Source organism: Arthrobotrys flagrans (genome assembly GCF_004000055.1).
Source record: "Arthrobotrys flagrans strain CBS H-5679 chromosome Unknown unitig_1, whole genome shotgun sequence".
NCBI classification, from domain to species: Eukaryota; Fungi; Ascomycota; class Orbiliomycetes; order Orbiliales; family Orbiliaceae; genus Arthrobotrys; species Arthrobotrys flagrans.
In genome coordinates this window covers 6,369,438-6,392,803 of record NW_027137556.1, presented here as the reverse complement: position 1 = coordinate 6,392,803, position 23,366 = coordinate 6,369,438, and the positions used below count along the sequence as shown (strand labels likewise).

The window sequence follows — 23,366 nt, the reverse complement described above, 5'->3', positions numbered from 1 at the left end:
CACCCTTCCCCCCTCTAGAATACCCTCATCATTATTTTATCATTACTGTACTTTCCTTATTCCGTTTTCCAATAAAAAATTATAAAAAGAAGGAAAAGGAAATCGTTCGATCACTTCGTTCACCGATTCAACCTCTTCAATCCTCCTTTCTCCGTCGCTGTCGTCTTAACTCCCGACGTTGTCGCTACGGGAACATTAACCCCGGGTCTACCACCAGCAACCTTATGAACAACCGGTGGCGGAATAATCACCTTTTCTTCCGCTCTATTCGCTTCTCTTTCCAATTGATCTTTTCTCCTTACCGCAATATCCTATGTGAAAATTTCAAAAATTAGCCTCTGCTTCTTCAATAGAGGGGAAAAAAGGGGGGGTATACCTTCGGCCTATAATCACTAAACGCCCACTTCAAACTCTTCTCAATCAACCAACAAATCGCATAATCCAACAACATGCTAGTGGTCAAAATAGTCTTAAACTCATCCGAAAACTTGACAAGTCTAAGTTTCTCATTCAACTCCGGTATAAACTCCGTGCTACACATAAACGCAATAGCCCCCACGGAAACCAACCCCCAATACATTGCTCGGTTTTCCCTAATGCTCTCACGGAACGGACGTCCCTGGTAATTAATTGCAAATGTGGAGATCTGCTGGATGAGAGAGATAAGGTAGATGGCACTGTTGAGGAGAGAAGGTTGGAATTCCTTTTCGAGATCCTTGGGTCTTTCGTGGGGTTCGATCGCCTTGACGTAGTTTGAAATGTAGATTAGACTGACGATGTGAACTGCGAATTGGCCGAGGACGCTACCGATGATGTATGGGTTGAAAATATTTGGTTGTGGTCTTTCGCGTGACAGTCTTTCAACGGGTTTAGCACGGGAGATGGAGAGGAAACATACGGACATCATCATGCCGCTAATTGTGACCTGCCCGTCGCCGAATTTGATACCGTCGAGGTAAAGAACTGACAAGCTGTAGGCAGAAATGAGACAGTTCAGGGCGAGAATCTTGTACATTTGAATCGTGGCGACCAAGGTACAACGCCCCTGGCGGATGATATTGGCGATGGCGATGACATTTGCAAGTTTGGAGGTGAACGGAGCGGCGACGGAGGCGTCTCCGAGTTTGATAGTTGGGGGTTCGTCGTCGTTCATTTCTTGATCCATCATCATGCTAGTCATTTGATCTGCGAAGCCGGCAGCCTTGTTGGCGGACGCTCGGGTGTTGTTTTGGGACTGCAGTGCTGCCGCGGCGCCGGGTGTGGTTACTGTTTCGAGTTCGCCTTCTGGTGCTTTGGGAATAGGGATCTGAGATACATCCACACCACGGATTCTAGCTTGGTGTTCAACTGCCTTGTCAAAGTTGGGGTTCTTAGGACCAGGTGGGTACAGGTGGGCGATGATTGGCGGTGGGGGTGGAGCTGGCGCGTTGAAACGTTTCGTGAGTGCGACTTGCTTTTCGTAGATTTCCTTCATCTTGGTAACCTTGAAGTGTTCGCTGATGCGTTGAAGATCCTGCTCGGTACCATTGAGAAGAGCGACACCAACATGGGCCTGCTTGAGAGCGCCGACGTCGTTCGTACCGTCACCGCACATAAGGGTAGTATATCCAGCGGCCTTAAGTCCGGTCAGGATGATTTCCTTCTGTAGGGGAGACACACGAGCGTAAACCCATGTGTGGCGCAATAAGACGGAGATGGCAGTGGCATTTTCGGTGAGTTTGTTGAGAGCATAACCGGTAACACAGATATCCTTTTCGGCGATAATTTTAGGATCGATTGGCTCTCCCGGCTGAACAGGTATCATAGTAGTCTCGTCCACAGATCTCCAGATCAACTCGTGTGGACTGTTCTCGTCTTCGGGTGCGTCCAAAATCCAACAGTCTCGGTCAACAATTTCAACTTCGTTTGCGACGTGGACAGCGGTTAACGGGTTATCGCCGGTAATCATAATGACTCTGTGGCTGCTCTCGTTCAACATTCTAACGGTCCTCTTAGCGTCGTCCTTGAGCGGAGTGTGCAGAACTAGGAAACCGGCGAAGTGGAGGTTACTCTCGACATCCTCTCTTGTTAAAGCGTTGATTCGTGCAGCGCCAAGCTCCTGATCGGTCGACAGGTACTTGTATCCAAGAGCCAGAACACGGGATCCACGGCGGGTGTAGTACTTGAAAGTAGCCTCGTAATCAGCAGGAACGGAAACCAACATCTTTCGAATTGTCTCGGGGGCTCCCTTGGCAGCGACGAAAGATCCACGGATACGTTGGCCGGAAGAGTTGTGAATAACAGTGGCGACGGAACTCTGTCTCTTGAGGGTAGAAGAGAACTGGAATCGTCGGCGGATGGTGACAATGCTAGAGGTTTGAGAGTATGCCTTTCCGGGTGCGGCGGAGAGTTTATTGGATGTCAAGGTATCGTTCTTTCCGAGCGACCAGCCAAGAGCTTCCAATGTAGCTTTCTCCATAGGGTCACCGACGATGTCTCCCTCGTCGAGGCGGACGAGCGCATGAGCTGTAGCGAGAACCAAGGTAGTTTCGGGTCCAACTTCTGCGACTTTCTGCAGGCCAGGGGTAACCTCTCCGGTAGGACCGTGTTCTTGACCGTTCAGCCCAGCAACGCCCTCGACCACGAGATCTTCACCGGTAAGGGTACCCGTCTTGTCAAAACAACAAACATCAACGCGGCCGGCGAATGGGATTCTGAAAGGTTCGGTGCAGTAGATTGCATATTTGCTCAAAGCGGCCAGGGAAGTGTTGACGGCCAGGGAAAGCTCCATGGGCAATTCGGGCGGGACAACACTGGTGACGATGAGGACGCAGTCGAGTAACAACTTGGAGCGTTTTCTGTCCTGCTGGACACCCTCGGTCCAAACATACCAACTAGCGGCGATGGCGAACATGAGGAGGAAAAGAATGAACAAGAGCGCCTCAACGTTGTTCGCGGAAACTGGCTCGGTGGAGTAGATCATAGTTCGAACGAGCTGGCCCTGGCTGGTCTCAAATCCGGTCTTGGTAACAACGGCCAAAGCACCGTTATCAGGCGCGAGGGGGACCTTGACGTTCTTTTCTGGGTTCTCTTCGCCACCAGCTGCATGGGTAACTTGCAATACCTTGGTCCCACCGTAGAGAATGGTGTTTTTATCAAGACCTTCGGGCTCAACAGGTGCGTCGCCGGGTCGCAAAGCAATAGAATCCTTTAGGAGCGGCGTAGACTCGCCGGACAACATGGCCTCGTTAACGATAGCAGTTCCTTCGATAAGAATCATATCACAGGCAACACCAGAATCCTCCTTCGTACGTCCAACGCTGACAAGATCGCCGGGGAGTAACTCATCACTCTGAATTTCAACCCAATGGCCAAGACGGTGGACAAAGATTGGGTACGGTTTAATGGACATGCCACGGAATTCGGTGAGGGTTCTTTGACGTTGCCATACGACGGTAGACTCGAAGGCGACGAGCATGAAGAGGGTGAACAAGCTGTAGTACCAGTACTCATCGAGACACCAGAGACCGACGCAGAAGATCTGGAAGACGAAGAAGGGCGCCACGGCGTGTTCTTTGAAGAGCTCTGTGAAGGTGGGGACGGGGATATCGAAGGTGTTTGGGCCATAGTGGTGCTTCAGGTGGACTTCTTCCGTGGCAGATGTGATTCCTAGAGTATGCTGGAAGGACTCAATCTTGGGCTTGGGATCCGAACTGAGGGGGTAGGAGACCGGAGCGAAGGAAGCAGTTTCGGGGTAGAACAGGAAACGGCGTTTCTGGAAGAGGAAGAAGAGCTCTTCTTTCGGACCGGACTATTATATTTCGCAGCGACGGTTAAAACCCAGATAAAAAAGAAGCTTATCACGTAGGGAAAACGTACTTTATCGTGAATGATCTTGCATATTTCGGACTTGCCAGAGTTTTCGACGGGAATGACCTTGATCAGCTTGGCTGAGAAGATATCGGATGCCTTTTTTTCTCTACCGTTAGTCCTTCGACTTTATTTTCTTAGAACCTCCAACCATTTAGAAGCGTCCAAGGGAAGGAAGCAGGAAGGATGCATTACCGTTCTAGTAGTGAATAGAGTTTTAATGTTGACGTTCCATTGGCAACTAAGCCACAGCAGAGCCTGCAGACAAATGATGCCGCCGAGGTATAAAAAGGTGAATTCGGACCCGTGGATGTACTTGTCGTAATTTGCTTCGGGGAAGTAAATGGCGCCGAAGAGCGGGTATAACGAGAAGAAAGGCCAGACGTAGAATTTGAGGTATGTCGGAAGGGGATTGTGCAGTGTCGCGCGAGCGATCTGAGGGTGGTCAACGAGGGGTGCCCTAAAAACAAGCATTCGCCTTTATATCAGCAGAGTACAAGGCCGGTGGCATTCCGGCTATATATAAGCTAGTCGGGTTGATTTGGGAGAATCGCGTACATGGTGAGAGGGAGGAGAAGATGCCCAGCAGGGACGAGAGACGTCGCCCGCGGTTAGATCGAAGGGCTAAGAGCTGGTCTATCGAACTGGGGTGGCGGTCGACGATAGAAAGGTAGATGGTGGTGAGAAAAGTTGAGTTGGTTGAAGAAAAGGGCAACAAGCAACCGACAAAGCCGAGAGCTGGATCAGACTTGGACTCGGTCTCTAAGATCCGCCGATACGTTAATTCTCAATTCATCCACGCGCCAGGACGAGATGGAAATATCACCATGAAAGAACAGAGAAAAGAAAAAAGGAGGTTGAGACTGAAATCTGCAAGAGGGAGAAGCTGACGTCGTCCGCCGTCGCCAGTTTCGACTTCTCCTGCAAACTGGCTTCTTTGAGAATCATCCCCGGTGAAAACAATTACCGGGGAGGGGAACATCCATACGCTCTGTGGCTTCGGGGAGTCCCCGGGGATATTCCCCACCTCATCTCCGGGAACATAATATATCCAAAGAATGTTCTAGAATATTAATAGCTTAAGCTTCCTCTGGACTCAATACTGAAGGACATGAATTTGATTGGTTCATCCATTATTTCTCTTGTTCTGTTTCGTATCGGAAGGAGGATTAGCCCCCAAAGCATCTGCAGCTCTTCCACCCCTTCACTCCAATATCTTGATAAGTATTCCCCTTTGGGAACCACTCGTCAAGCTGTCCTCGATCTCTAATATCATGAACGGCCAGTTCATCATCGTAATCACTAATCGCTAATTATATATTCCACTGGGTATGGTCCATCGGGATGATCACCATTGCCAGGTTCTAGAGATTGACATTTTAGTAGTTTCGACCCGGGTACCGTAATCGAGGTAGGCTGGGGATGTCGGCTACAAACGCGCCTCCTTCTCGGCGTCTGCCAGAATCTTCAAGTTATGGATGGTGTTATATATCAGTCGTAGCTCGGCCTCATCGAAAAAGGTACCGTATCCCTCCGCCTTCTTCGACTGGTTTCCCCGGTTCGTATATTGCATTGAATAATTAGGCATGGAAGCTGGGATCTCTGTGGAAGACGGCGATATATGCAAGATCAGATGGACACTGTCCTTTTTTTCTTCTTCTTGGATGTAGTCGATTTCCTCTATTGCTTCAGCTAGAGCACGAAGATGATCGTGCTCTTCTTTGAGGAAATTCTTGACGACCGATTGTTACCGGTTCTTCGCCGCAGCCGGGTGCCCGGTTAGCAGGTGCCACTACTCTATACACCCCCCATGATATATTATTCAGTTCCCAACATTGACATATCATGATATAAAGATAAACTTATTTGGGTATCGAGGAAGCCATATCGCTATGCCGAAGCCACATTGCTCCTCCCCTACTACGACCCCGGCAAAATATAGATAATTCCTGCAGACCCTTCCATAATGACACGAGTACTTGGGCGGGCAAGAATAAGAAAATATTATAGTCCAACCTGAAATTATCTCCACTTCTACTACCGCTCCCACACTGTATCTCACGTATTAACGTCAAAATGAGTTGGTGTTGCAAAAACCGGGCCGAAAAACTGTTGGCCGCCAAAATCGGCATGCCGAATTTCCCGCCGTGAATTTTGCCGGACGCTAAAATTGCTTTCCCCCAACAAACAATACTTGAGAAACAGCGACGTCGCCGATAATTATCATTCACTTCCATTTTATTCTCGATCGTCTCCAACCTCTCCTTCTCATCCTCAACCTCGCCCCTCATCCTCACCATCGCCATCACCATCACCGATCAACCCGCCAACTCCACTCACTCACTCTTTTTCGTCATACCCAATACCGTAGCTATGGTCGCTGCGGTATTTTCCTCCCGAACAGCGCTGCTGGCGTCCAGAGCCGTCGGAAGGGTCAACAGCACAACATGTCTACGAAGGTATATACCCTCTCTCGCTCTCTCTAACTCTCCGCTCTCTCCTCAATTGGCTTATATCACGTCCATACCGATTATTCCGGTTACTTTTAATCTCTATACTCGTGTCATATAAATTGCTGTTCCAATGGGGGGGAGGGGGTATAGGAGACAAACAGCACCTCCCAAATACGTAATATCCACGCTAACTTCTTCTCTCACTAGCATCCCAAGAGCCGCCTTCCCTACCTTCTCCAGATACTATGCCGATAAGTCCTGTACTTCTCTCTCTCTTCCCTCGTCTTAACCTCAAAGCTATATCGCTGATATTTTAAATTTTTTTTTTTTTTTTTTTTTTAAAAAATGAAGCACTACCCCGCCACACCGTCGTCAACATGCCCGCCCTCTCCCCCACCATGACAGCCGGCAACATTGGCGGCTGGCAGAAGCAGCCAGGCGATAAAATCAATCCCGGTGATGTCCTTGTTGAGATTGAAACCGATAAGGCTCAGATGGACTTTGAATACCAGGAGGAGGGAGTCCTTGCAAAGATTCTTCTACAGACCGGTGAGAAGGACATTGGCGTTGGAAGCGTATGTTTTCTTTCTCCTGGCCTTTTTTTTTTTTGTTTTAAAAAAATCTAACTGAAGCGGGAAAAAATAGCCTATCGCGGTCATGGTCGACGACGCCGGTGACGTCGAAGCCTTCAAAGACTTCACAATAGACGACGCAGGCGGCAAAGCCTCCTCCGCGCCAGAATCCAAGTCTTCCTCCCCGGAACCCTCAAAATCCGAATCCGAATCTCAACCGGCTCCCGCCCCAACAGCCGAAGAATCCACCTCCACCGGCTCTCGCCTCCAAACCTCCCTCGAACGCCTCGAAGGTCTCGAATATTTTGCCTCCCCAGCCGCAAAGGTCCTAGCCTTAGAAAAGGGTATTCCCCTCAAAAATGTCAAGGGTACCGGTCCCAACGGCAGGATCGTCAAAGCCGATGTTGAAAAATACACCGGTCCAACCGGTGGTTCATCTGCCTCTGCAGCAGTCGGCGGTGCAACAGGTCTATCCGACGTCGACATCCCCCTATCGGGCATGCGCAAATCCATCGCCACGCGTCTCCAATCCTCCATGCAAACCTCTCCACACTTCTACATCGGCTCCGACATCTCCGTTTCCAAACTTCTAAAACTCCGTACCGCGCTTAACGCCTCCGCTCAATCCGGAGAATATAAACTCTCCGTCAACGATTTAATCGTCAAGGCCGTTGCCGTGGCGCTCAAGAAACACCCCAACGTAAACGCCTCCTGGATCGATTCCGAGGGTGTCATCCGTCAATACGCTTCCGTCGATATCTCCGTCGCCGTAGCCACCCCAGTCGGTCTTATCACTCCGATCGTAAAAGCCGCCCACGCGAAGGGTCTTCAAACCATTTCCAACGAAATCAAGGAGCTCGCCGTTCGCGCCAAGGATGGAAAACTCAAGCCGGAGGAATACCAAGGTGGTACTTTCACCATTTCAAATATGGGAATGAACGACGCTGTATCGCGGTTTACGGCGATCATTAACCCTCCTCATGCTGGCATCCTGTCCGTTTCTGCTCCCGCGAAGGTGGCGGTTCCCGGAAGGGATGGGGGTGTCGAGTGGGATGATAAGATCACTTTCACGGGAAGCTTCGATCATAGGATTGTCGATGGAGTCGTGGGAGCTGAGTTTATGAAGACTTTGAAGAGGGTGGTGGAGAATCCAATGGAGCTGTTGTTGTAAATATTCTTTCTTTTCTTGCGAAATATTTTTGAGACTGGGCTAGAAGACACCAAAAGGAAGAGAGGCTTTTTCTTCTTCTGTGATGATGAACGATGATGATGTGTGCAAGTTGTAACCACTAAGTATTTATTAGTTAGAGAATCCTTTCCCCCCCCCAAAGTCCTACTTTTTTTTGTTCTTTATATTGGTGGTCAGAGGTAGTGGCCTGATTATCATGGTGAATGGTATCAGGGTGCTGAGAAGGTCCTCTTCACCCTCAACAAAAACTGATCTATTATTCTCCTATACAATCCCCTGCTCGGATATACAAAAGAACTCAATCGAAATCCAAAATCCGGAAAGGAAAGAAAGAAACGAAACAAAATTTTAAAAAATTTTGTCGATTATGATGCTAAATGGTAAAATGGTTTGCTCCCGCGTTAATTAAACAAGTTCGGTTTCGTTTTCATATGCACATTCCGAGCCATTCGTCCGAGGTTGAAAATTCGCGAAATACTAGGCGAGGTAGCCTAGGCTCGGGCTCTCTTTTTTCATCCCAAGACGGCCGCGCGCAATCTAATCAACCAGAAACTGGTCAGATGCTATATACTGGAACGTTGTGCCATAATATCTACCGTCAACGTCTTATTTACGAAGGCCGTGGGGACTTTTGCTTTTTTTTTTTTCAGCTCTCTAGAGCACGGAGCTAGGACTGGTCAACGTCGCCGTTCTTCATTATCATGTCGTCGATATGGAGTCGTTAGGTTTTCGATATTTTTCAATGACCTTTCCGAGCGAATTCGTCGAAGCCGCAGTATCATTTGACACGATGTATATTTAACAATGCAGTGGATGTCTTCAGGAGAGGTTATTAATATGCTACCCTGGCTACGAGATCGGGGTAGGTATAGCCCGAAGATTTCATATGTGCGATATTGTTTCGGTTCTGCACGTATATCTCCGGTGACTGGAGCGGGAGCTCTCGTGATGAGGCATGTCAGAATGGCGATCTCGAGAGGTTACTAACGCCTAGAGACGAATGTGTGGTGCAAAGAAAATAATATATTGTGCCCCCTTTAAATGCTGTTTTTTTGACAAAGCTGAAAAACAATATAGCGTCCTGGTCTCGTCCCCAGACGCTTATACAATAGATTTAGAAAATCGGTCATATTAAGTTAAATGGTGAGCAATTCGTGGAGGCCACCAGTCTCGCTCGACTATGAATCAAGGATGTAGCACTCGCGAGACAACGCTGCACCCTCGATCACAAGAAAAGCAAAATGTATTTGACCGTTCCGCCAAAATGAACTTTTCCATCTAGTGATTGGCCGATACGTTTGGTTATCCAAGTTTCGCCGAACCTGGCACAGCTATTAGAAGCTGATGTGACGACAAACCTTGCAAGGTCAATTCGCATATTCAGTGTGTGTTATAGCACTTTCCCGGAACAAGGAAATGAGTATATATAATACACCCCCTCAGACGACTTCAAAGTATTCTCGAGATTTCATTCATCTCATATCACATATGAACTGTCATGTCGAGTCTCACCGACCCGATTACCTATTTAGTCCTCCAAGTTATAGTTATATGACAACCAGACCTCGTTTTATCTACAATTTCGTAGCGTTAGCGTCGTAAAGAGATATCGATATATCTCACAATATCAACAGCTCCAGAAGGCTGTTAGACCTCGTTCATCACAAACAATTATTAAGGATGAAGTCAACTTCGAATGGAACATTGTCCATCCGAAAATGCAGCGGAGTAGCTAGAAAGAAGCGGCGCTATACACGTAAATCTTCTTAGGACCATATAAAAGACTCTGTTTTCGAGGAAATAAAGAAAACCACTCCTCGTAGAACCATCATCGCGATTTTGGGGCAACACGGGATATCCATAGAGCAAGGGTGCATTCTGCGTGCTCTTATTCAGGCCGGTTTACAAAGGAATTGTTCTAATATAATATTAATTCGAGCATACAGAGAAAGCCAGTTCAAGCGATTCATCAAAGACCTAGGACCGTCAGATCGTAACCTCCAACGGAGACATAGAAAGCATATCTTCCAAGTTGATAAGCGGGCCCAAGAGAGAAAGGAATCAAGATATATTTGATATCTTAGAGTCCCAAGAACTTTGGTGGCTCTCACAATTATTCAGACCAGATCTAATTAGAGCGATGGATGGCTAGTGCGGTCAACATGGCGAGGAAATACATCCATGGCGTTGATACCATGCAGAATATACAAAAAGTACCTCTCGAGGCGAGCGAAAGAACAATTACATCGAAAATGACAGGGTTGTCTAACTTCGAAATCATGAGCTACGAAGAAGATCGGCTCATAACAACCAGCTTGTTTTTGTGCGCATTTAGGCGGTTAAACCAACTCGTATGTGCCTAGAAAACCCCAAGCAACCGGGCCCGATACACAATAGGATATATAACGGCATTATTAAACATCGTTATTATGCTAATATTCGAAACCTTTGGAAAGAAATCAGGTCGAACTCTGCCACATTTCAGAATCGTAATGGCGAGATGGCATTTAACGGAGTTGATCGTCAGCACTTTCGAGATTTTGTTTGCCATTTACACTATCTTTGGAATTAATATGGGCCAAACCACTTTGCGAAAATACGCGCAAGTTTGTGTTTTTTTTTTGATTCGGTCAAGAGATAAAACACACACGTGCCATAATATCATTTCCTGGGACGCAAGCATGGCCTTACGTCAATCGAGGCCGCGCTACACTCACATAAGTCAGTTCACATCTCGTACCCACAAAGAAATCATTCAGATGTGCGCGAAAACGACCTTCGAGGCGCGAGAGTCCATGCTTCCAGAACACCTTGGTTTCGTCAAAATTTTATTCGGTGGCAACAGTATATATACAATACATGCCGCAATGCAACCTGTGCAATTTCATAGTCGGACAGGGAACCGAGTTTACAGCGAATATTCCATATGAGTTGGTCAGAAACCGCAAAGTCATTCTCTCTTTCTTTAAAAGCTATGTCATAGGACCTTTGAGAAAACCGACTCTGTGCTGTACCAAAGACAACGTTCAAAATGCAGACTGTCTTCGATATTATGTAGGATCAAATCTGCATTGACTGCGCCGGCCTTGCTCTCAGAACCGCAAAACTGGTTGAAAAAGTGTAGTAATTTCGAACCTACTCCAACAACATGCTCGTTTCCAGCTGGACAACTTGGAAGCCATTCATGCCTCAGCGCTTTGCTGGGACTTTCAACCGCCCAAGGCTGAAGCTCATTATAGGATGGGGAACTATTCAAAAGCAATAGACTTGATTAAGGTTGGCCTACATTACCTCGGAACAAACCCATTATCATTTGACACCCAAAGCCGCAGGGTCATTGTACTCTCAACGACAATCCTGACCGCTCGAGGGATAATACGCTACACAGAACCCATGTTAGAAAGAATCCTCTGAATCTGCGAGGAAAAGGACAACCCAGAACAAAACCCCTTTTATCGCACTCTCCTCTTTGCTGCCGGTTCTGCGGCATTCCAACTCTATATTGAAGACAACAAACAAGTTGTTTCGAGGATAATGCCCTTTATGGATGAATAAACCCCATATATCTTTCAATGACTGCCCTCAGATACGACTACATCTTGTAGTCCGAGGCACTTTGTATGTAATTATTAGCAATTTTCTGGGCTGAAGGAGGAGGTGGCTGGTTTATAAGGCTGAATTGCTGGTATAATAACTAGGCCCAGGAATGAGTTGTTTGAACGCCACATGTTTGTTGATAGTTGTGGCGGTGTAAGATGGTTACACAACGCTAAGGCTCAAAAACGACGTCCTTGGCGTCTTGGGGAAAGAGAACTCCAACTCCTCTGATCTCGTGCTTATTCATGGGATGCACCTCCGCATCCTTCATTCTCTCTATGGTACATGCACCCTTTAATGCACAACGGATAGGAAGCCATGCTCGACTATTTTACACGCGGTATGGGCTCATTAATAAGAAATCGGGTCGGGGTAAACATGAGGGTAGAATTAAGAGGGCAAGGTAAAGGAGGAATATAAGGTAAGAAACCCAGCACCTTCGCGTGATTAAGAGCGCGTAGTAACATCGAAGTTTGAAAACAACAGGAAGAAATGTTAAGGAAAAGAAATAATATGGAAGTAATCTCTTCCGACAAGCAATGTTCGGGCAAGGGGAAGAATGTCCTGAAAGCATGCGAATGGGGAGCCGTTGTCGAAAAGAGAAGGCTCTCTAGAAGAACTTCCTTAACTACTTGCGTGTTCTAGATTCCTTCTTTCTTCCTTGCGATGATTCGCCGGTTTCCTCCTCTGGAGCATTCCTCGATGATGGCTCTGATGATGGCTCTGATGATGGTCCCTGCACATGTTCGGGCTCCCGACCAACCTCCAAAGGCTGAGCTTCCTCCGGTTGGGCGGTTCTCCTACTGCGTGACGAAACCAATGGATCGATAGCTAGCTCATCGATCGGGATATATCCTAACATGCTATTAGCCGCCTCTCCCTCTATTTTGAGAGCTCGCATTCTCTTGCGGTATTCCTTTTCGATTTTTGCAAGGTGCTCTTGGAATTCTGCCTCATCTGCAAGGTCATCTTGAGAAATGCTGCTTCCACTCGGGGAGCCGGATAGCGTGTGTTTACTCGAGACCACGGTACGTGGGTGATTTGAATACTGCAAGTGCCACAATAGAGGCAAAGAGACATCTTTTCTTGAAGTCCGGTCCTGCTTTCGCTGAGTCTCCTTTACCTGCTTCAGGTGCTCCTTTTTTTGCTCTGGTGTTTCGTCCAGGTGGGTTTCCGGAGTAGGTGGCCTGGTGGCAAGTCTAGTGCCTCGTATAAATGGGATCTCGTCTGGATCTGATGGGAAGCATCGGAAAAATGGATCTGTTGTCGACAATGGGCGGGTGTTTGGGTTATTCATGACGTATGCCATAGGAACAACAGCTTCATAATAGCCCTTAGATGCCAAAAAGCGAAATGTTGAGTCGTGGGCGGAGGAACTTGAGCGGCTAGGAGCGGCAGTGGAACCTTTCTTAGGTTCAGACTTAGCACGTTTTGCTGTCAAATGTGGCATGGGTTGCTGCAATGACCCGAGATTGTCATCGCTCATGTTGTTAGGCGGGATGGGACCCTATTCGTCGGTAAGCCAAAATAATATCTCGTATATCCTAGGGTGTATACTCACCAATCCATGTTGGAACCAATAAGCGCCAGTAGCGCGAGCAGCTTCCGAATCCCGAATGAGATCTACAAAAGCCTGGTTCGGACTTCCTCGCATAGTTGTGTATAATCTTCGAGTCTCAGGGCCCTGGATATCGGGGTCGTCGTCGAAATAGATGCTCATAGCTCCACGGCGTGGGCGAGAGCCCTCCAACGAACTGGCACGGTCAGAGTGGCGTGTGAAGGACGAGGCGCTCACTATCTCCGGACGAATTGCATGCCTCGGTGGACTGAGTCCTATCAATCGTGGATGCTGTGATCCGGGGAGGGTTTCTCTAGTTTGGTGAGTAGGAGGGAGAGGAGGAAGTCCGAGGCGTGAAATTCTTGGTGATGGTGCCGACGAAACAGGAGTAAACACAGGAACCTGATGAGTTGATCGACTTTGGGCTAGGTCAAGAGGGCTGGCACCTGGAGGGAGTGGCGGTGGACCAAGTTTGTTTGACCTTGAGGCTACGAGCGGCGGACTGAGTGGAGGAGATGTAAGAGGCGAGATTATAGAAGGCAACAAAGGTCCCGGGGAAGGAGAAAATGATCCACGGCGCCTTCTCTCCATTGCCTCTAGCAAGCTGACTTGTCTCCGAATTTCAGCTTCGGATAGCCCGCCCCAAAGAGCAAAATCTTCCACTGGAGATAGCCTAGCTGGGGGGCCCGGTGGAGGCGACTGGGAGGGAGGTCCCTGTTGTGGAAAGGTAGCACTTCCAAAATTGCTTCGTTCAGCTGAAGGAGGGGGAGGGGGAGGGCGGTCTGGAGGGGGTGGATACCAGATACCACCAGCAGTAGAGGCGGAAGAGGCTGCTTCCACACCTTCTGCACGATTATGGGGTGGTCCAGTAGCCGTTCCATCACGTGGCTGATGGTTACTACCCGACGGAGCATGTCCCCCTCTGGTGTTTGATGGTGACCCTTCGTCACTCGCAGGAGCTTCACGCGTAGCCCTTATGTTTAACGGCATTTCCTCGTATATTCGACGAAAAGGGTCTGGTTGCACGAGTTGAGAAAGGAGGGATGGAGTGGATGGAGGATCAGAGATGACAGCAGCTGAGAACTGGATGGCAGCTGCAGCTGGTTGGTCTTGCGTAACTGGAAAGCCTGGACTTGTCGTCTCTCGCTGGTGGCGCTTTGGCTCCGGCGAATCTTCAGTTCGCTTTGGTTCTCCAGAAGGTGATTCCCTCTGATGCCTTTTCTTAGGAACTGGCATTATTCAGAGAAGCCGAACCAGCACAGTTCGAGGGACCAGTTGAAAACAACTTCGACTCCAACTCGGGTTGTGACAAATGGAATGGTCGTGATGGGGTAGATGAGGAAGATAGAATTGATGATGGAGATGGCGTCGATGATTCGTGGATGTGAGGTGAGGTCAGGGATAGAGTGGGGGTAATACTTGCTAGAGAGGTATCCCTAGAGGTATCTCTGGAGGAAACCACGATCAGCCTGATCGCTTGATGCGACGGAGTGGCTGTTTCATGCAAGTGCAAAAGCAAACCTGTGACCCTCCCGATGGTGATGTTGATAGCGGTCTTGGTGGTGATGATGATGACGAGGGAGGTGATGATACCTGCTAGATTGGTGAATACCTAGCTGGTAGGTATTGGAAGAGAAAGAAGAAGGAGGAAGAAGAAACAGGAAGAAACACAACTTAAGCAATCAGTCAAACAAGCAGCCGACAGACTAGGTGGCTGCGTCGTTATGCACGAATGTATGCAGCGTCCCGAGGCTGCTGTGCAACCGTCTCAGGATCAGTACCTAGTTTCTCTGCGGAGCTCTGTTGGTGGATTGCATGGTTACAAAGTACTGATCTGCTGTAGGGGACTTTGCTGTCAAGCAAGTATGTCATTATCTCCCTCAGAAATTAAGGAAGTAGTCGAAAATGCCTAAAATACTGTGATACTACCGCATGATGTTTTCATTTTTTGCTATTTTCTATCTTCTATTTTCTACCCGTCTTCAATTCGGAATATTCGCACTTGGGATGGTAATTGGGGTGCACTTTGTTGCATTTTGAGAGGGCAACGCAGAATTAACCATCTGTTATGGATCCTTATGGGAACTGCGGACGACAGCCTCGAATACGTATTTGAGTAAAAATGTTATATTTGAGTCTGGCGCTCGATTAGACAGATACTAGCCATGCAAACACGCATGCACTATGGCGGAATCAGGACCAGGGCGCACTAGAAGGGCAATGTTGCGACTTCAACCATACCAGGTAGTTCTCGGCCCGGCCTATTTAAACTCATCCCTGCCGATGCCAGCCTTCTAGAATAATATCTAGATGTCTCCAAAATTCATTGCATTGGGGCTTAGAGAATCTCTGGCTATCTATCTAATTGGAGCTTATATTGGTGATTTTCACAGGGCAAACATGAAATCTCTTCACCCTTGTCAACTACTCTAGCCGTAGTTCTTTAGGCTCGTTCCCCGGAACCACAGGCGGATGAAGTTCGTCTCGTCTCCCCTACTCGCTTCGGTGGTAGTGAAGCCTTAAGAATTGTAGTCGTCACTTTATTCCGTCGTATCAAAAACGGACAGACATACAATGTCCGCGCAGCTTTAACTGAAGCCTTCGCGGCTCGGTACCCCTTCCGCCATGAATTCGGTCCAAGAGACCGGGAACGCGAGCTCCAACCTCGCTAGATCTCTTAATACAATACCGATGAAGAGCTTGGTATTCGTGATATCTCCGCCTACCTCACACTCTTAGAGTCCTTCGTTGAGGTCTCACTAGTCCTTGAATGCCTCGACAATGGTCAAAACCCTACCCGTGAACATATAGAAAACCCATACCTCAAATACCGTAAACACATGAAACACAACCTCTTGAACATCGAAGAATCCCTCGGGTTCCTTCGTCTTAGTGATTTTCTTGCTCACACGCAGATGGTGCAAGACTTCACCTTCCCCGTCCTATCTTCCTACGACATCCTCTTCAAACGCTACAATTATAATTCTCACAATATAACCTTCGCTCAATATGGTGAACGGGAGTGGAATCTCTCCCGTCGTCTATGCGACTGCCTTGAATTCGAACACAACGAGTTCCAAAAACGAAAGAAGGCCAGCGAAGCCGCTATTCTTGCCGAAACTCCCCGTCCACACGTAAGAGGTCTTGGAGAGATCCTTCCAATGCAGGTCCCATATTACGACTTCCAGCCCCTCGAGAACAGCGTCTTCCTGACCTTAAGCCCTCAAATCCTTCAAAAGATTATAAAAAGTTCACCGGTAACCGTAGACCCAGCACAGTTCACTTACCAAATAATCTCATCCGAACATTCAGCTGGCCCACAACTCCAAATCACAGGTAGTGGCAACAATCATAAGGACCACAGTCCCGACCACGTAGTGATCCAACTCCGCGTCTTCCAAAATCCTTCAAGACATTCTTTGGGCATGCAAGACGACCGCATAACCCCATCTCACACCCCCATCCTATCCCGTCGTGGCCCACCGGCTCCATCAGAATATTTTTTCGGTCCACACCAAGACCACAACGGCCTCCTTCGATCAAATAATATGCCCAATGTTTCACACCCAGGTATAGGAAGAGACGGTGTGATGGGGCATGGGTTTGATGTGCAGACTATGGTGGCAAGAATGATGGTGCAGGCTGTGAGGGAAGAGAAAAAGAGGAGTATGTGATACCATGGCAGAGGAATGGGGTGTCTGGGCCCGTGAATGGGCAAAAGTTAATTGGATATACGGGTGGAGAAGGATATAGATGAGTCAGTCACCGGTGTCTTTTGGGGTATCTCGCGCACGAATATCATTTATCTTCGTTATCATCATTCGATTAATTCATTTGCGTTATCCTTTCTTTGTAAATTAAATTAGTTAGTGATCATTCTTGTGCCTTAGTCTCGGAGTCCCAAGCCTACCATTATCCCAGGTGCCTCGGCTTGAGAATATCCTTTTTCCTTGTTTCTTTTTCAAAGTTTTCTTCGCGTGCTACAGACAATTTGCGGTATACCGATATTATTCTTTTTTTAATTTCTCATATTTCCGATTATCCTAATATGTTCGCCTCATATACCAGGCTGTGGATATAGGTATACGTATTCATAACATTGCTGGCAATTCCAACAGCATCTTCGCCTCAAGAACGCCTGGACTCGAGGCTACCACGGTATATGTAATTTCTCGAATTCTTGAGAATATACGAAAGTGTAACTATCCATCCGACGAGCTCCCTAAATTTCAATATCCATCCCGTGATTGAAATAAAGCCCCTATAACATACATCTCGTGATATCGATATATCACGCATGAGCTCATACCTATCTAATAAAAAAGATATATCAATTTCTAAAAGCTAATTGTATCAATTGTTATTGATAACAGCCGTATAACATATGTAGACACGAACTCTTAACGTTCCGGCCGAAAGGTTCAATCAAAGGGTATTAATACCTCAAGTTCCAAAGAATAAAAATAAATAAAAAAAATAAAAAATGTCACGCACAATAGCGTGACGTCTGCCGCATAAGCGCTACTTTCCTATACCAGAAGTACCTACTATCAAAATGACTCAACTCTCTCGAACTTGACATACCTCATTTTTACAAATCGCCTCCACACGACAAGTGGCCACAATAAATGCTTAATATAAAGGCCTGAGGCGCCCCACAGGTCAATCCCATGGGACCTGAAATCGCGCCAATTATATCATTGTCTTACTACCTTGTACAACCATAAGCGGCGCCCCTCAATCTCCACATTAACCATTGCCCCTCACTCCTCGGACCGGCCTAATGTTAATCTAATAGGGTGAATATAAATGGTTCCAGTAAGTGGAGTGGGGGTACATGAAATGAGTCCCTATTGCATCTGCATTGCCTTTGCATTACATATGCATTGCCTTAGCGAGAGGATGTGCATAAAATTAGCTTAACTAATTGAGTTAGCTACGCACCTTGGTCCTATAGTCGGCTTTGAATTTGTCGGTTCATTTATCCTCAATCCCAATCGGTTATCATAGGCAAGGTATCTATAGGGTGGGATTCTAAAACGCCTCTGAAACTTGTCCCAGAGGGGCTCTTTAACGTCTCCACACTTCGAGGGAAATATGCAGCCTTGAACTCCTCCCCAGGCTTCTAAGTCTAGAATTCCGTAGAAGTAGTGTATAGCAATATAAATGAATTAGAGGACATGATTCTGCATTCTACGTCCGTGCGGATGCGAAAGAAGGTAGGCATTGTTTAGTCTTAGCAGCTAGCAGCAACGTTAACCTGGTCCCGCAGACGTCTATAGACTGTATGCTATACTGTATCTATATCCCGGTAAGTAAGGCTAGGAAAGTCTAGCGGTGTAGCAGACCTTTCCTGGCCTGGGTGGTCTGCGACTCGATTCCCAGAAAAGGAAGAGGCCGAAAGACCGGACAGCAAGAACCGGGGTTAGCAATTAAAATCCTAGATATACAGAGACCACCGCAGGTGCACCCATGATTAAGCCAAAATAGAAGCCACGCCAACTGCATGGGCCATGGGACCAAGACTACCGAACCGCTATCTAGGACAAGGGCGAAACAATAAAAAAGAACAAAAAGGTGGTTAAACTATTTCCCGACACGCGACGTCAAGAAATAACCGTCCCTTAAGTATCGACTTGTGGTAATTTTATACGGGACAACGCACAATACCATCCTTCCACAACAGAGTGGACGAGCTTCTTGTGGCTGCCACAAAGAGCGTCCAGTTCATGATTTTGACGAACAGACATACTCCAATTAATTTCGATGCTAGCTCAGGATCTGACCCCGCTTCTGAGCCAAGCCATAAGAAATCCTCCAAATAATCCACACTCGCCTCAGAGAAGGTATACCATCTAAAAAAGGGCAGCATGCATTCGTGAGTCACCGTGTTTCGCGGTAGCATCGGACTGTCTGCTCTGGTGCCTGCAAGATCCTAGTCCCTCTCCAAAAACGCAACGCGAAATTTCGAAAAAACCCAACAAAAGGCTCTGTCCAAGACCTCTATTTGCTGGCTTCCAGGGATTTCCACATTGCTTTTTGTCAAAGTCATATGTTTGAAATCGCCCTCAATGATGCACTGATTATGCTCATGCAGACAATGGGGTGATGGGTCTTTCCTTGAGTTTCCCTGGTTTTCTGGAACTCGGGCTGGCGAGAGAGGCTCGGGACGGGGATTTTTTATCCAGGAAGGGAAGATACTCTAGAGGCAATGATGGCTGTGATGGTTCTTTCGTACGGCGAAGCACGAACCAAACTGCGAAGCGAATTAACAAAGTGAGGTATAGTATTCGCATCTATTTTCCGTGACCATCTCGATCTTGATATCCATTCTATTCTCTCGCCTTCCTCATCTCCGGTATTACTCGGTAACACGGCAGTCTCAAATCCATATAGACAACGCTAGATAGATCCTCCACATTCTGAAACTACCTCCATGCGTTACCTTCGTAGCATGTGCTGCCATTTCGTAGTATCAAAAGACCACAGAGACTAAAAAAAACCTCATCTCCGGTAGCACAAGCTTCTGTCTGAGCAAAAATACGCATAAGAAACTAGCGTAGATGGATTCTTATCCACTCGGAACAAGTCTAAGACTCCACAAAAAAGTAAAACATTGTGCATATGCAATCTGCAAAATGCGGGCGCGGGCCTGGGCTAAAGCGGGTTTGCCTGACAGAGCCCCCCGGCAAGCTACCCAATGGAAGTCGTCTGGACTTCATTTTTAGTTGGGAGCTCATCTCCGAGGTGTAGCTACGTATCCAATCGTTTCCAATCATTATGTCAATGACCGATGATGAGCTTGTGATCGAATCTTTTTATCCCTCAAAGAAAAAATTGCGAAAAAAGATGTTTCGTATCTAGAAGCCTGGTGATTTCGTCAATGGGCTTATGATAGTGAGAAATTTGGTCGATAATAGCTCGTCGGTAATGCTACGGTAGTTCCCATTGGTTTAACTGTGGCACGTTGACGCTAGAGGTACCTTCTCACTAGAATGATCGCTATACGGATCTTTGTACGCTATCCTACGCTAGTGTAACAACTTCGTCGTCTGCCTGCGGTTTTGTGAGGCCCTTCTAGGGAGGATGGTGGAGCATATCCCGTGGGAGATGGTAGCCGGTACCAAAGCAGGCATTTCGTGGATAGCTGGTTTTGTGTATACTGGTTAGCTAGAGCGTAAAATAGATAATTAGGATCGCCTCAAAATGTATAAATACTACCTCCGTAGCCGTCTTCAATCCCCAAAATTTCCATCCATCACACAAAATCTCATTCTCTCTTACATCTTGTCTCTCACCTCTAGTCCCTCAACTCCATTCCGTTTAATTTCCTAGGACCCCTGGGCTCTTTCTTTCTTAGCTATGAATCAATCAATGACATGCAAAGCCAACGAGCAGCCGAAGCATACGGTGGTCCCCACAGGAGTAGAGGTATATCTTTTCCATAAAAATATATACTCAATATTTCGTGGTGGCTACCGTATGCCTTGGTGTGTTGGTTAGGGGAAGCTGTCGTCCTCGAATTCTCTGGAAATCTCGAACATCAGTATCAACGAGGGGCAGAAGAATACGGTGACCCTCACAGACAACCGTCTGTGGGGGTTACCGTTTTCATCTGTTTTCTGGTTGGATACAAAATAATGTCGATATTTCCGGGAAAGACCGAGAGAAGTTGAAAAACGGAGTTTAAGAGTCAGCGAACTGCTGAAGAATACGGTGATCCCCACAGACAGCCGTCTGTGAGGGTCACCGTTTTCCTTGGTTGGCTGGTTGGACTTGATATCTCTGATTTAGTTGACGCATCGCGCATCGCAGTTCCTATACTAGATCCTCTTATAGTCAATGTTGAATTTCGAGTAAGAATACTTATTAATTCATCGATACCTGGCTGCATAACTTGTTGAGAGCATTGTGGAACGGATTCCTGTGGGGAGGTAAATTTAATGTATTAGCCAATAAAGGAGTGACAGTCCAAGTTGTGGTCATGAAATGGGCCATGGGTTGATACATTAATCATCAAAAAAAATATATGGTAAAAAGAAAACACTGCGAGCTTCAAGAACGGAAGTATAAAAATGCGTACGCATGTCATAATAGAAAGATAAAAGATAAAAACGCCAACGGTATCATTCAGATATTTTTTTCAAATTCCCATCGATATCAATGCGCACCAAACATTACTAAATTTTCGATAAAAAAAAAGGTTCCCAGAGATATAAAAGCTATTCGATAGATTTGGTGCCAAATGAGAGTCATGGCGTTCTGCCGGCCAGTTGATAAAAAGATATTCATTGATCGATGCGTCATAGTGGCGAGCCATGGATGCTGAGATTATTCCCACGGCTTTATAGTGAAAAGAACTGCAAATAGGATAATGATGATTATGATAACTGAAGAAAACCGAATGTTAGCCATACATCACAACTATGGCTCGCAAAATTTTCTCACTTACCAACAATTATTAACAGCCACCACTTGTTCTTCCGAGCTCGTTTTGCATGCTCAATAGCAACTCCGAGCGTATTTGCCCCGGCTTCGACGTCTTCTGCTGTTTTTCTGGCTTTGTCTTCACTCTCCTGAATTGCCTCATCTTGCTGATAGACAAGCTGATTCAATTGGGTAAAGAGATCCGCTAGCTCCTCCATGGTTTGTTCAATCTTTTGGATCTCTTTGTAGCGGTTGCGAACCTCGTTCAATGCAGAGCTTCCTTGTTCTCTTCGAGCATCCATGATCTAGGTTGACTCAAGTTAGTCATATATCCTTTTGATAGAGTTACAACTCTACAGATCTAGCACCAGAGCCAGGAAGTTAGAAACATACAGCAGTCAAGAAGATTGGCTGATTGCCCTCTTCCTGCACTTTCTTTATGTCTTCCTCGGTTGCATCGGGGTTGACAATTAAGTACTGCCTGGCTAGCTGCTCTCTCATCTTCTTCTTGTATTCGACTTCTACTTCTTGATATCGATGGATCGCTTGCTTGAACTCTTTCTCAATGAGTTTCACATGGTTTGCGTGATCGGAGTCTTCCTTTGTTTTCGATGCTAGTAACTTAATCCGCCTTGTCATCTCCGCGTTCATTTTCGACAGTTCTGCCACTTGGGCACTGATCTGGTTATTAACAGCTGCCGTTTCTTCATCTGTGACTTTAGAAAGGGATTCTGCCTGGAGTTCGCGGATAATCTGGATCTTGGCTTGAATATCTTTATTTTCTTGTCGGAGAACGGCGACTTCATTAAAGAAAGCTTGTGTAGGGTTCACTTCTTCTTCGAGTTCGGCACCCTTCTCGAGGTCGGGTTCTGGCGCTCGAACAGTACCCATCGGACTGCACGATCTGGATCTGCTCTGCTAAACAAAATAATAATGCTACGGTTAGGAGCTTTCTTGGAGGTCTCGATTTGGCGTTTACCGGGATACTTGCAGCCATTTTATGAGGGGCACCTTAGAGTGCTTATATAGAAGGGTATATGGAAATGGTCTTAAGAACTAAGTTCGGATGACCAATGTGATGTGGATCCTTGTCCCGTCGAGTGTTCTTATTCGCCGATTTAAATATTTCCACACACCGCCCTTAGAGATGTTCTGGCGAAGTCGTATTCCCGCACCGCAGACAGTTATCAGAACCCCCAAAAAAAAAGTTGAGACAAAGCAAAAATATATTATATGCAAGTAACTTCGTACAACACAGTATTCAGCAATTGGGCCAGCGGCCGCTGCGGGCATGAGGCAAAAGATATAGGTTTTTTTGCCCTCACTTTTACGAAATTGCTTCTGCTAGAATAGCAATATCGATAGGAAACAGACGCGCTCCTCTCGAGCATTAGTGTCCGTAACTCAGGTATAATGCTTCCCAAGTGTACATGTTGCAAGTGTGCTGAGCACTAACAAATTTAGCAGCGTCCGGTCAGAGACGGAGATCCCAATTGTACCAATTGAAACATAGGCTCACTCGTGACAGCAAACGCCCCGATTAAACGTGGGATCTATGGTATTCGCATATTTTTTTTTAATGCTATTCGAGAAAAAAAGAAGGTTAACGGCCTGGCAGAAAAGTTACAAAAAATTGAAGGTTTCGCCTCTTCATGCTATGTGTAAATATAGATATACATCGACATAACCTTCGACTCCACGAGTACCTTCCAAGTCTTGTG

General features: G+C 46.8%; 5 protein-coding genes across 5 annotated transcripts; 2 read left to right on the top strand and 3 right to left on the bottom strand.

The window, feature by feature from the left end:
* Positions 1–119: 119 nt before the first annotated feature.
* Positions 120–4,323, bottom strand: DFL_009866 (uncharacterized protein; the record flags this gene model as incomplete). The annotated part of the gene is made up of 4 exons (XM_067639815.1): positions 120–311; positions 377–3,790; positions 3,859–3,948; positions 4,045–4,323. 4 exons carry the CDS (start codon positions 4,321–4,323, stop codon positions 120–122), a joined length of 3,975 nt encoding a protein of 1,324 aa, XP_067487566.1.
* A 1,899-nt stretch (positions 4,324–6,222) lies between these two features.
* DFL_009865 (uncharacterized protein) lies at positions 6,223–8,045 on the top strand (the record flags this gene model as incomplete). The annotated part of the gene is made up of 4 exons (XM_067639814.1): positions 6,223–6,308; positions 6,510–6,562; positions 6,654–6,877; positions 6,948–8,045. 4 exons carry the CDS (start codon positions 6,223–6,225, stop codon positions 8,043–8,045), a joined length of 1,461 nt encoding a protein of 486 aa, XP_067487565.1.
* Positions 8,046–12,288: 4,243 nt separating this feature from the next.
* DFL_009864 (uncharacterized protein) lies at positions 12,289–14,454 on the bottom strand (the record flags this gene model as incomplete). Its single annotated transcript, XM_067639813.1, has 2 exons — positions 12,289–13,167; positions 13,222–14,454. 2 exons carry the CDS (start codon positions 14,452–14,454, stop codon positions 12,289–12,291), a joined length of 2,112 nt encoding a protein of 703 aa, XP_067487564.1.
* Positions 14,455–16,058: 1,604 nt separating this feature from the next.
* DFL_009863 (uncharacterized protein) lies at positions 16,059–16,892 on the top strand (the record flags this gene model as incomplete). The annotated part of the gene is made up of 1 exon (XM_067639812.1): positions 16,059–16,892. The coding sequence occupies one exon, from the start codon at positions 16,059–16,061 to the stop codon at positions 16,890–16,892; it is 834 nt and encodes a 277-aa protein (XP_067487563.1).
* Positions 16,893–21,549: 4,657 nt separating this feature from the next.
* On the bottom strand, positions 21,550–22,642 carry DFL_009862 (uncharacterized protein; the record flags this gene model as incomplete). The annotated part of the gene is made up of 4 exons (XM_067639811.1): positions 21,550–21,608; positions 21,671–21,950; positions 22,039–22,560; positions 22,637–22,642. 4 exons carry the CDS (start codon positions 22,640–22,642, stop codon positions 21,550–21,552), a joined length of 867 nt encoding a protein of 288 aa, XP_067487562.1.
* Positions 22,643–23,366: the final 724 nt, after the last annotated feature.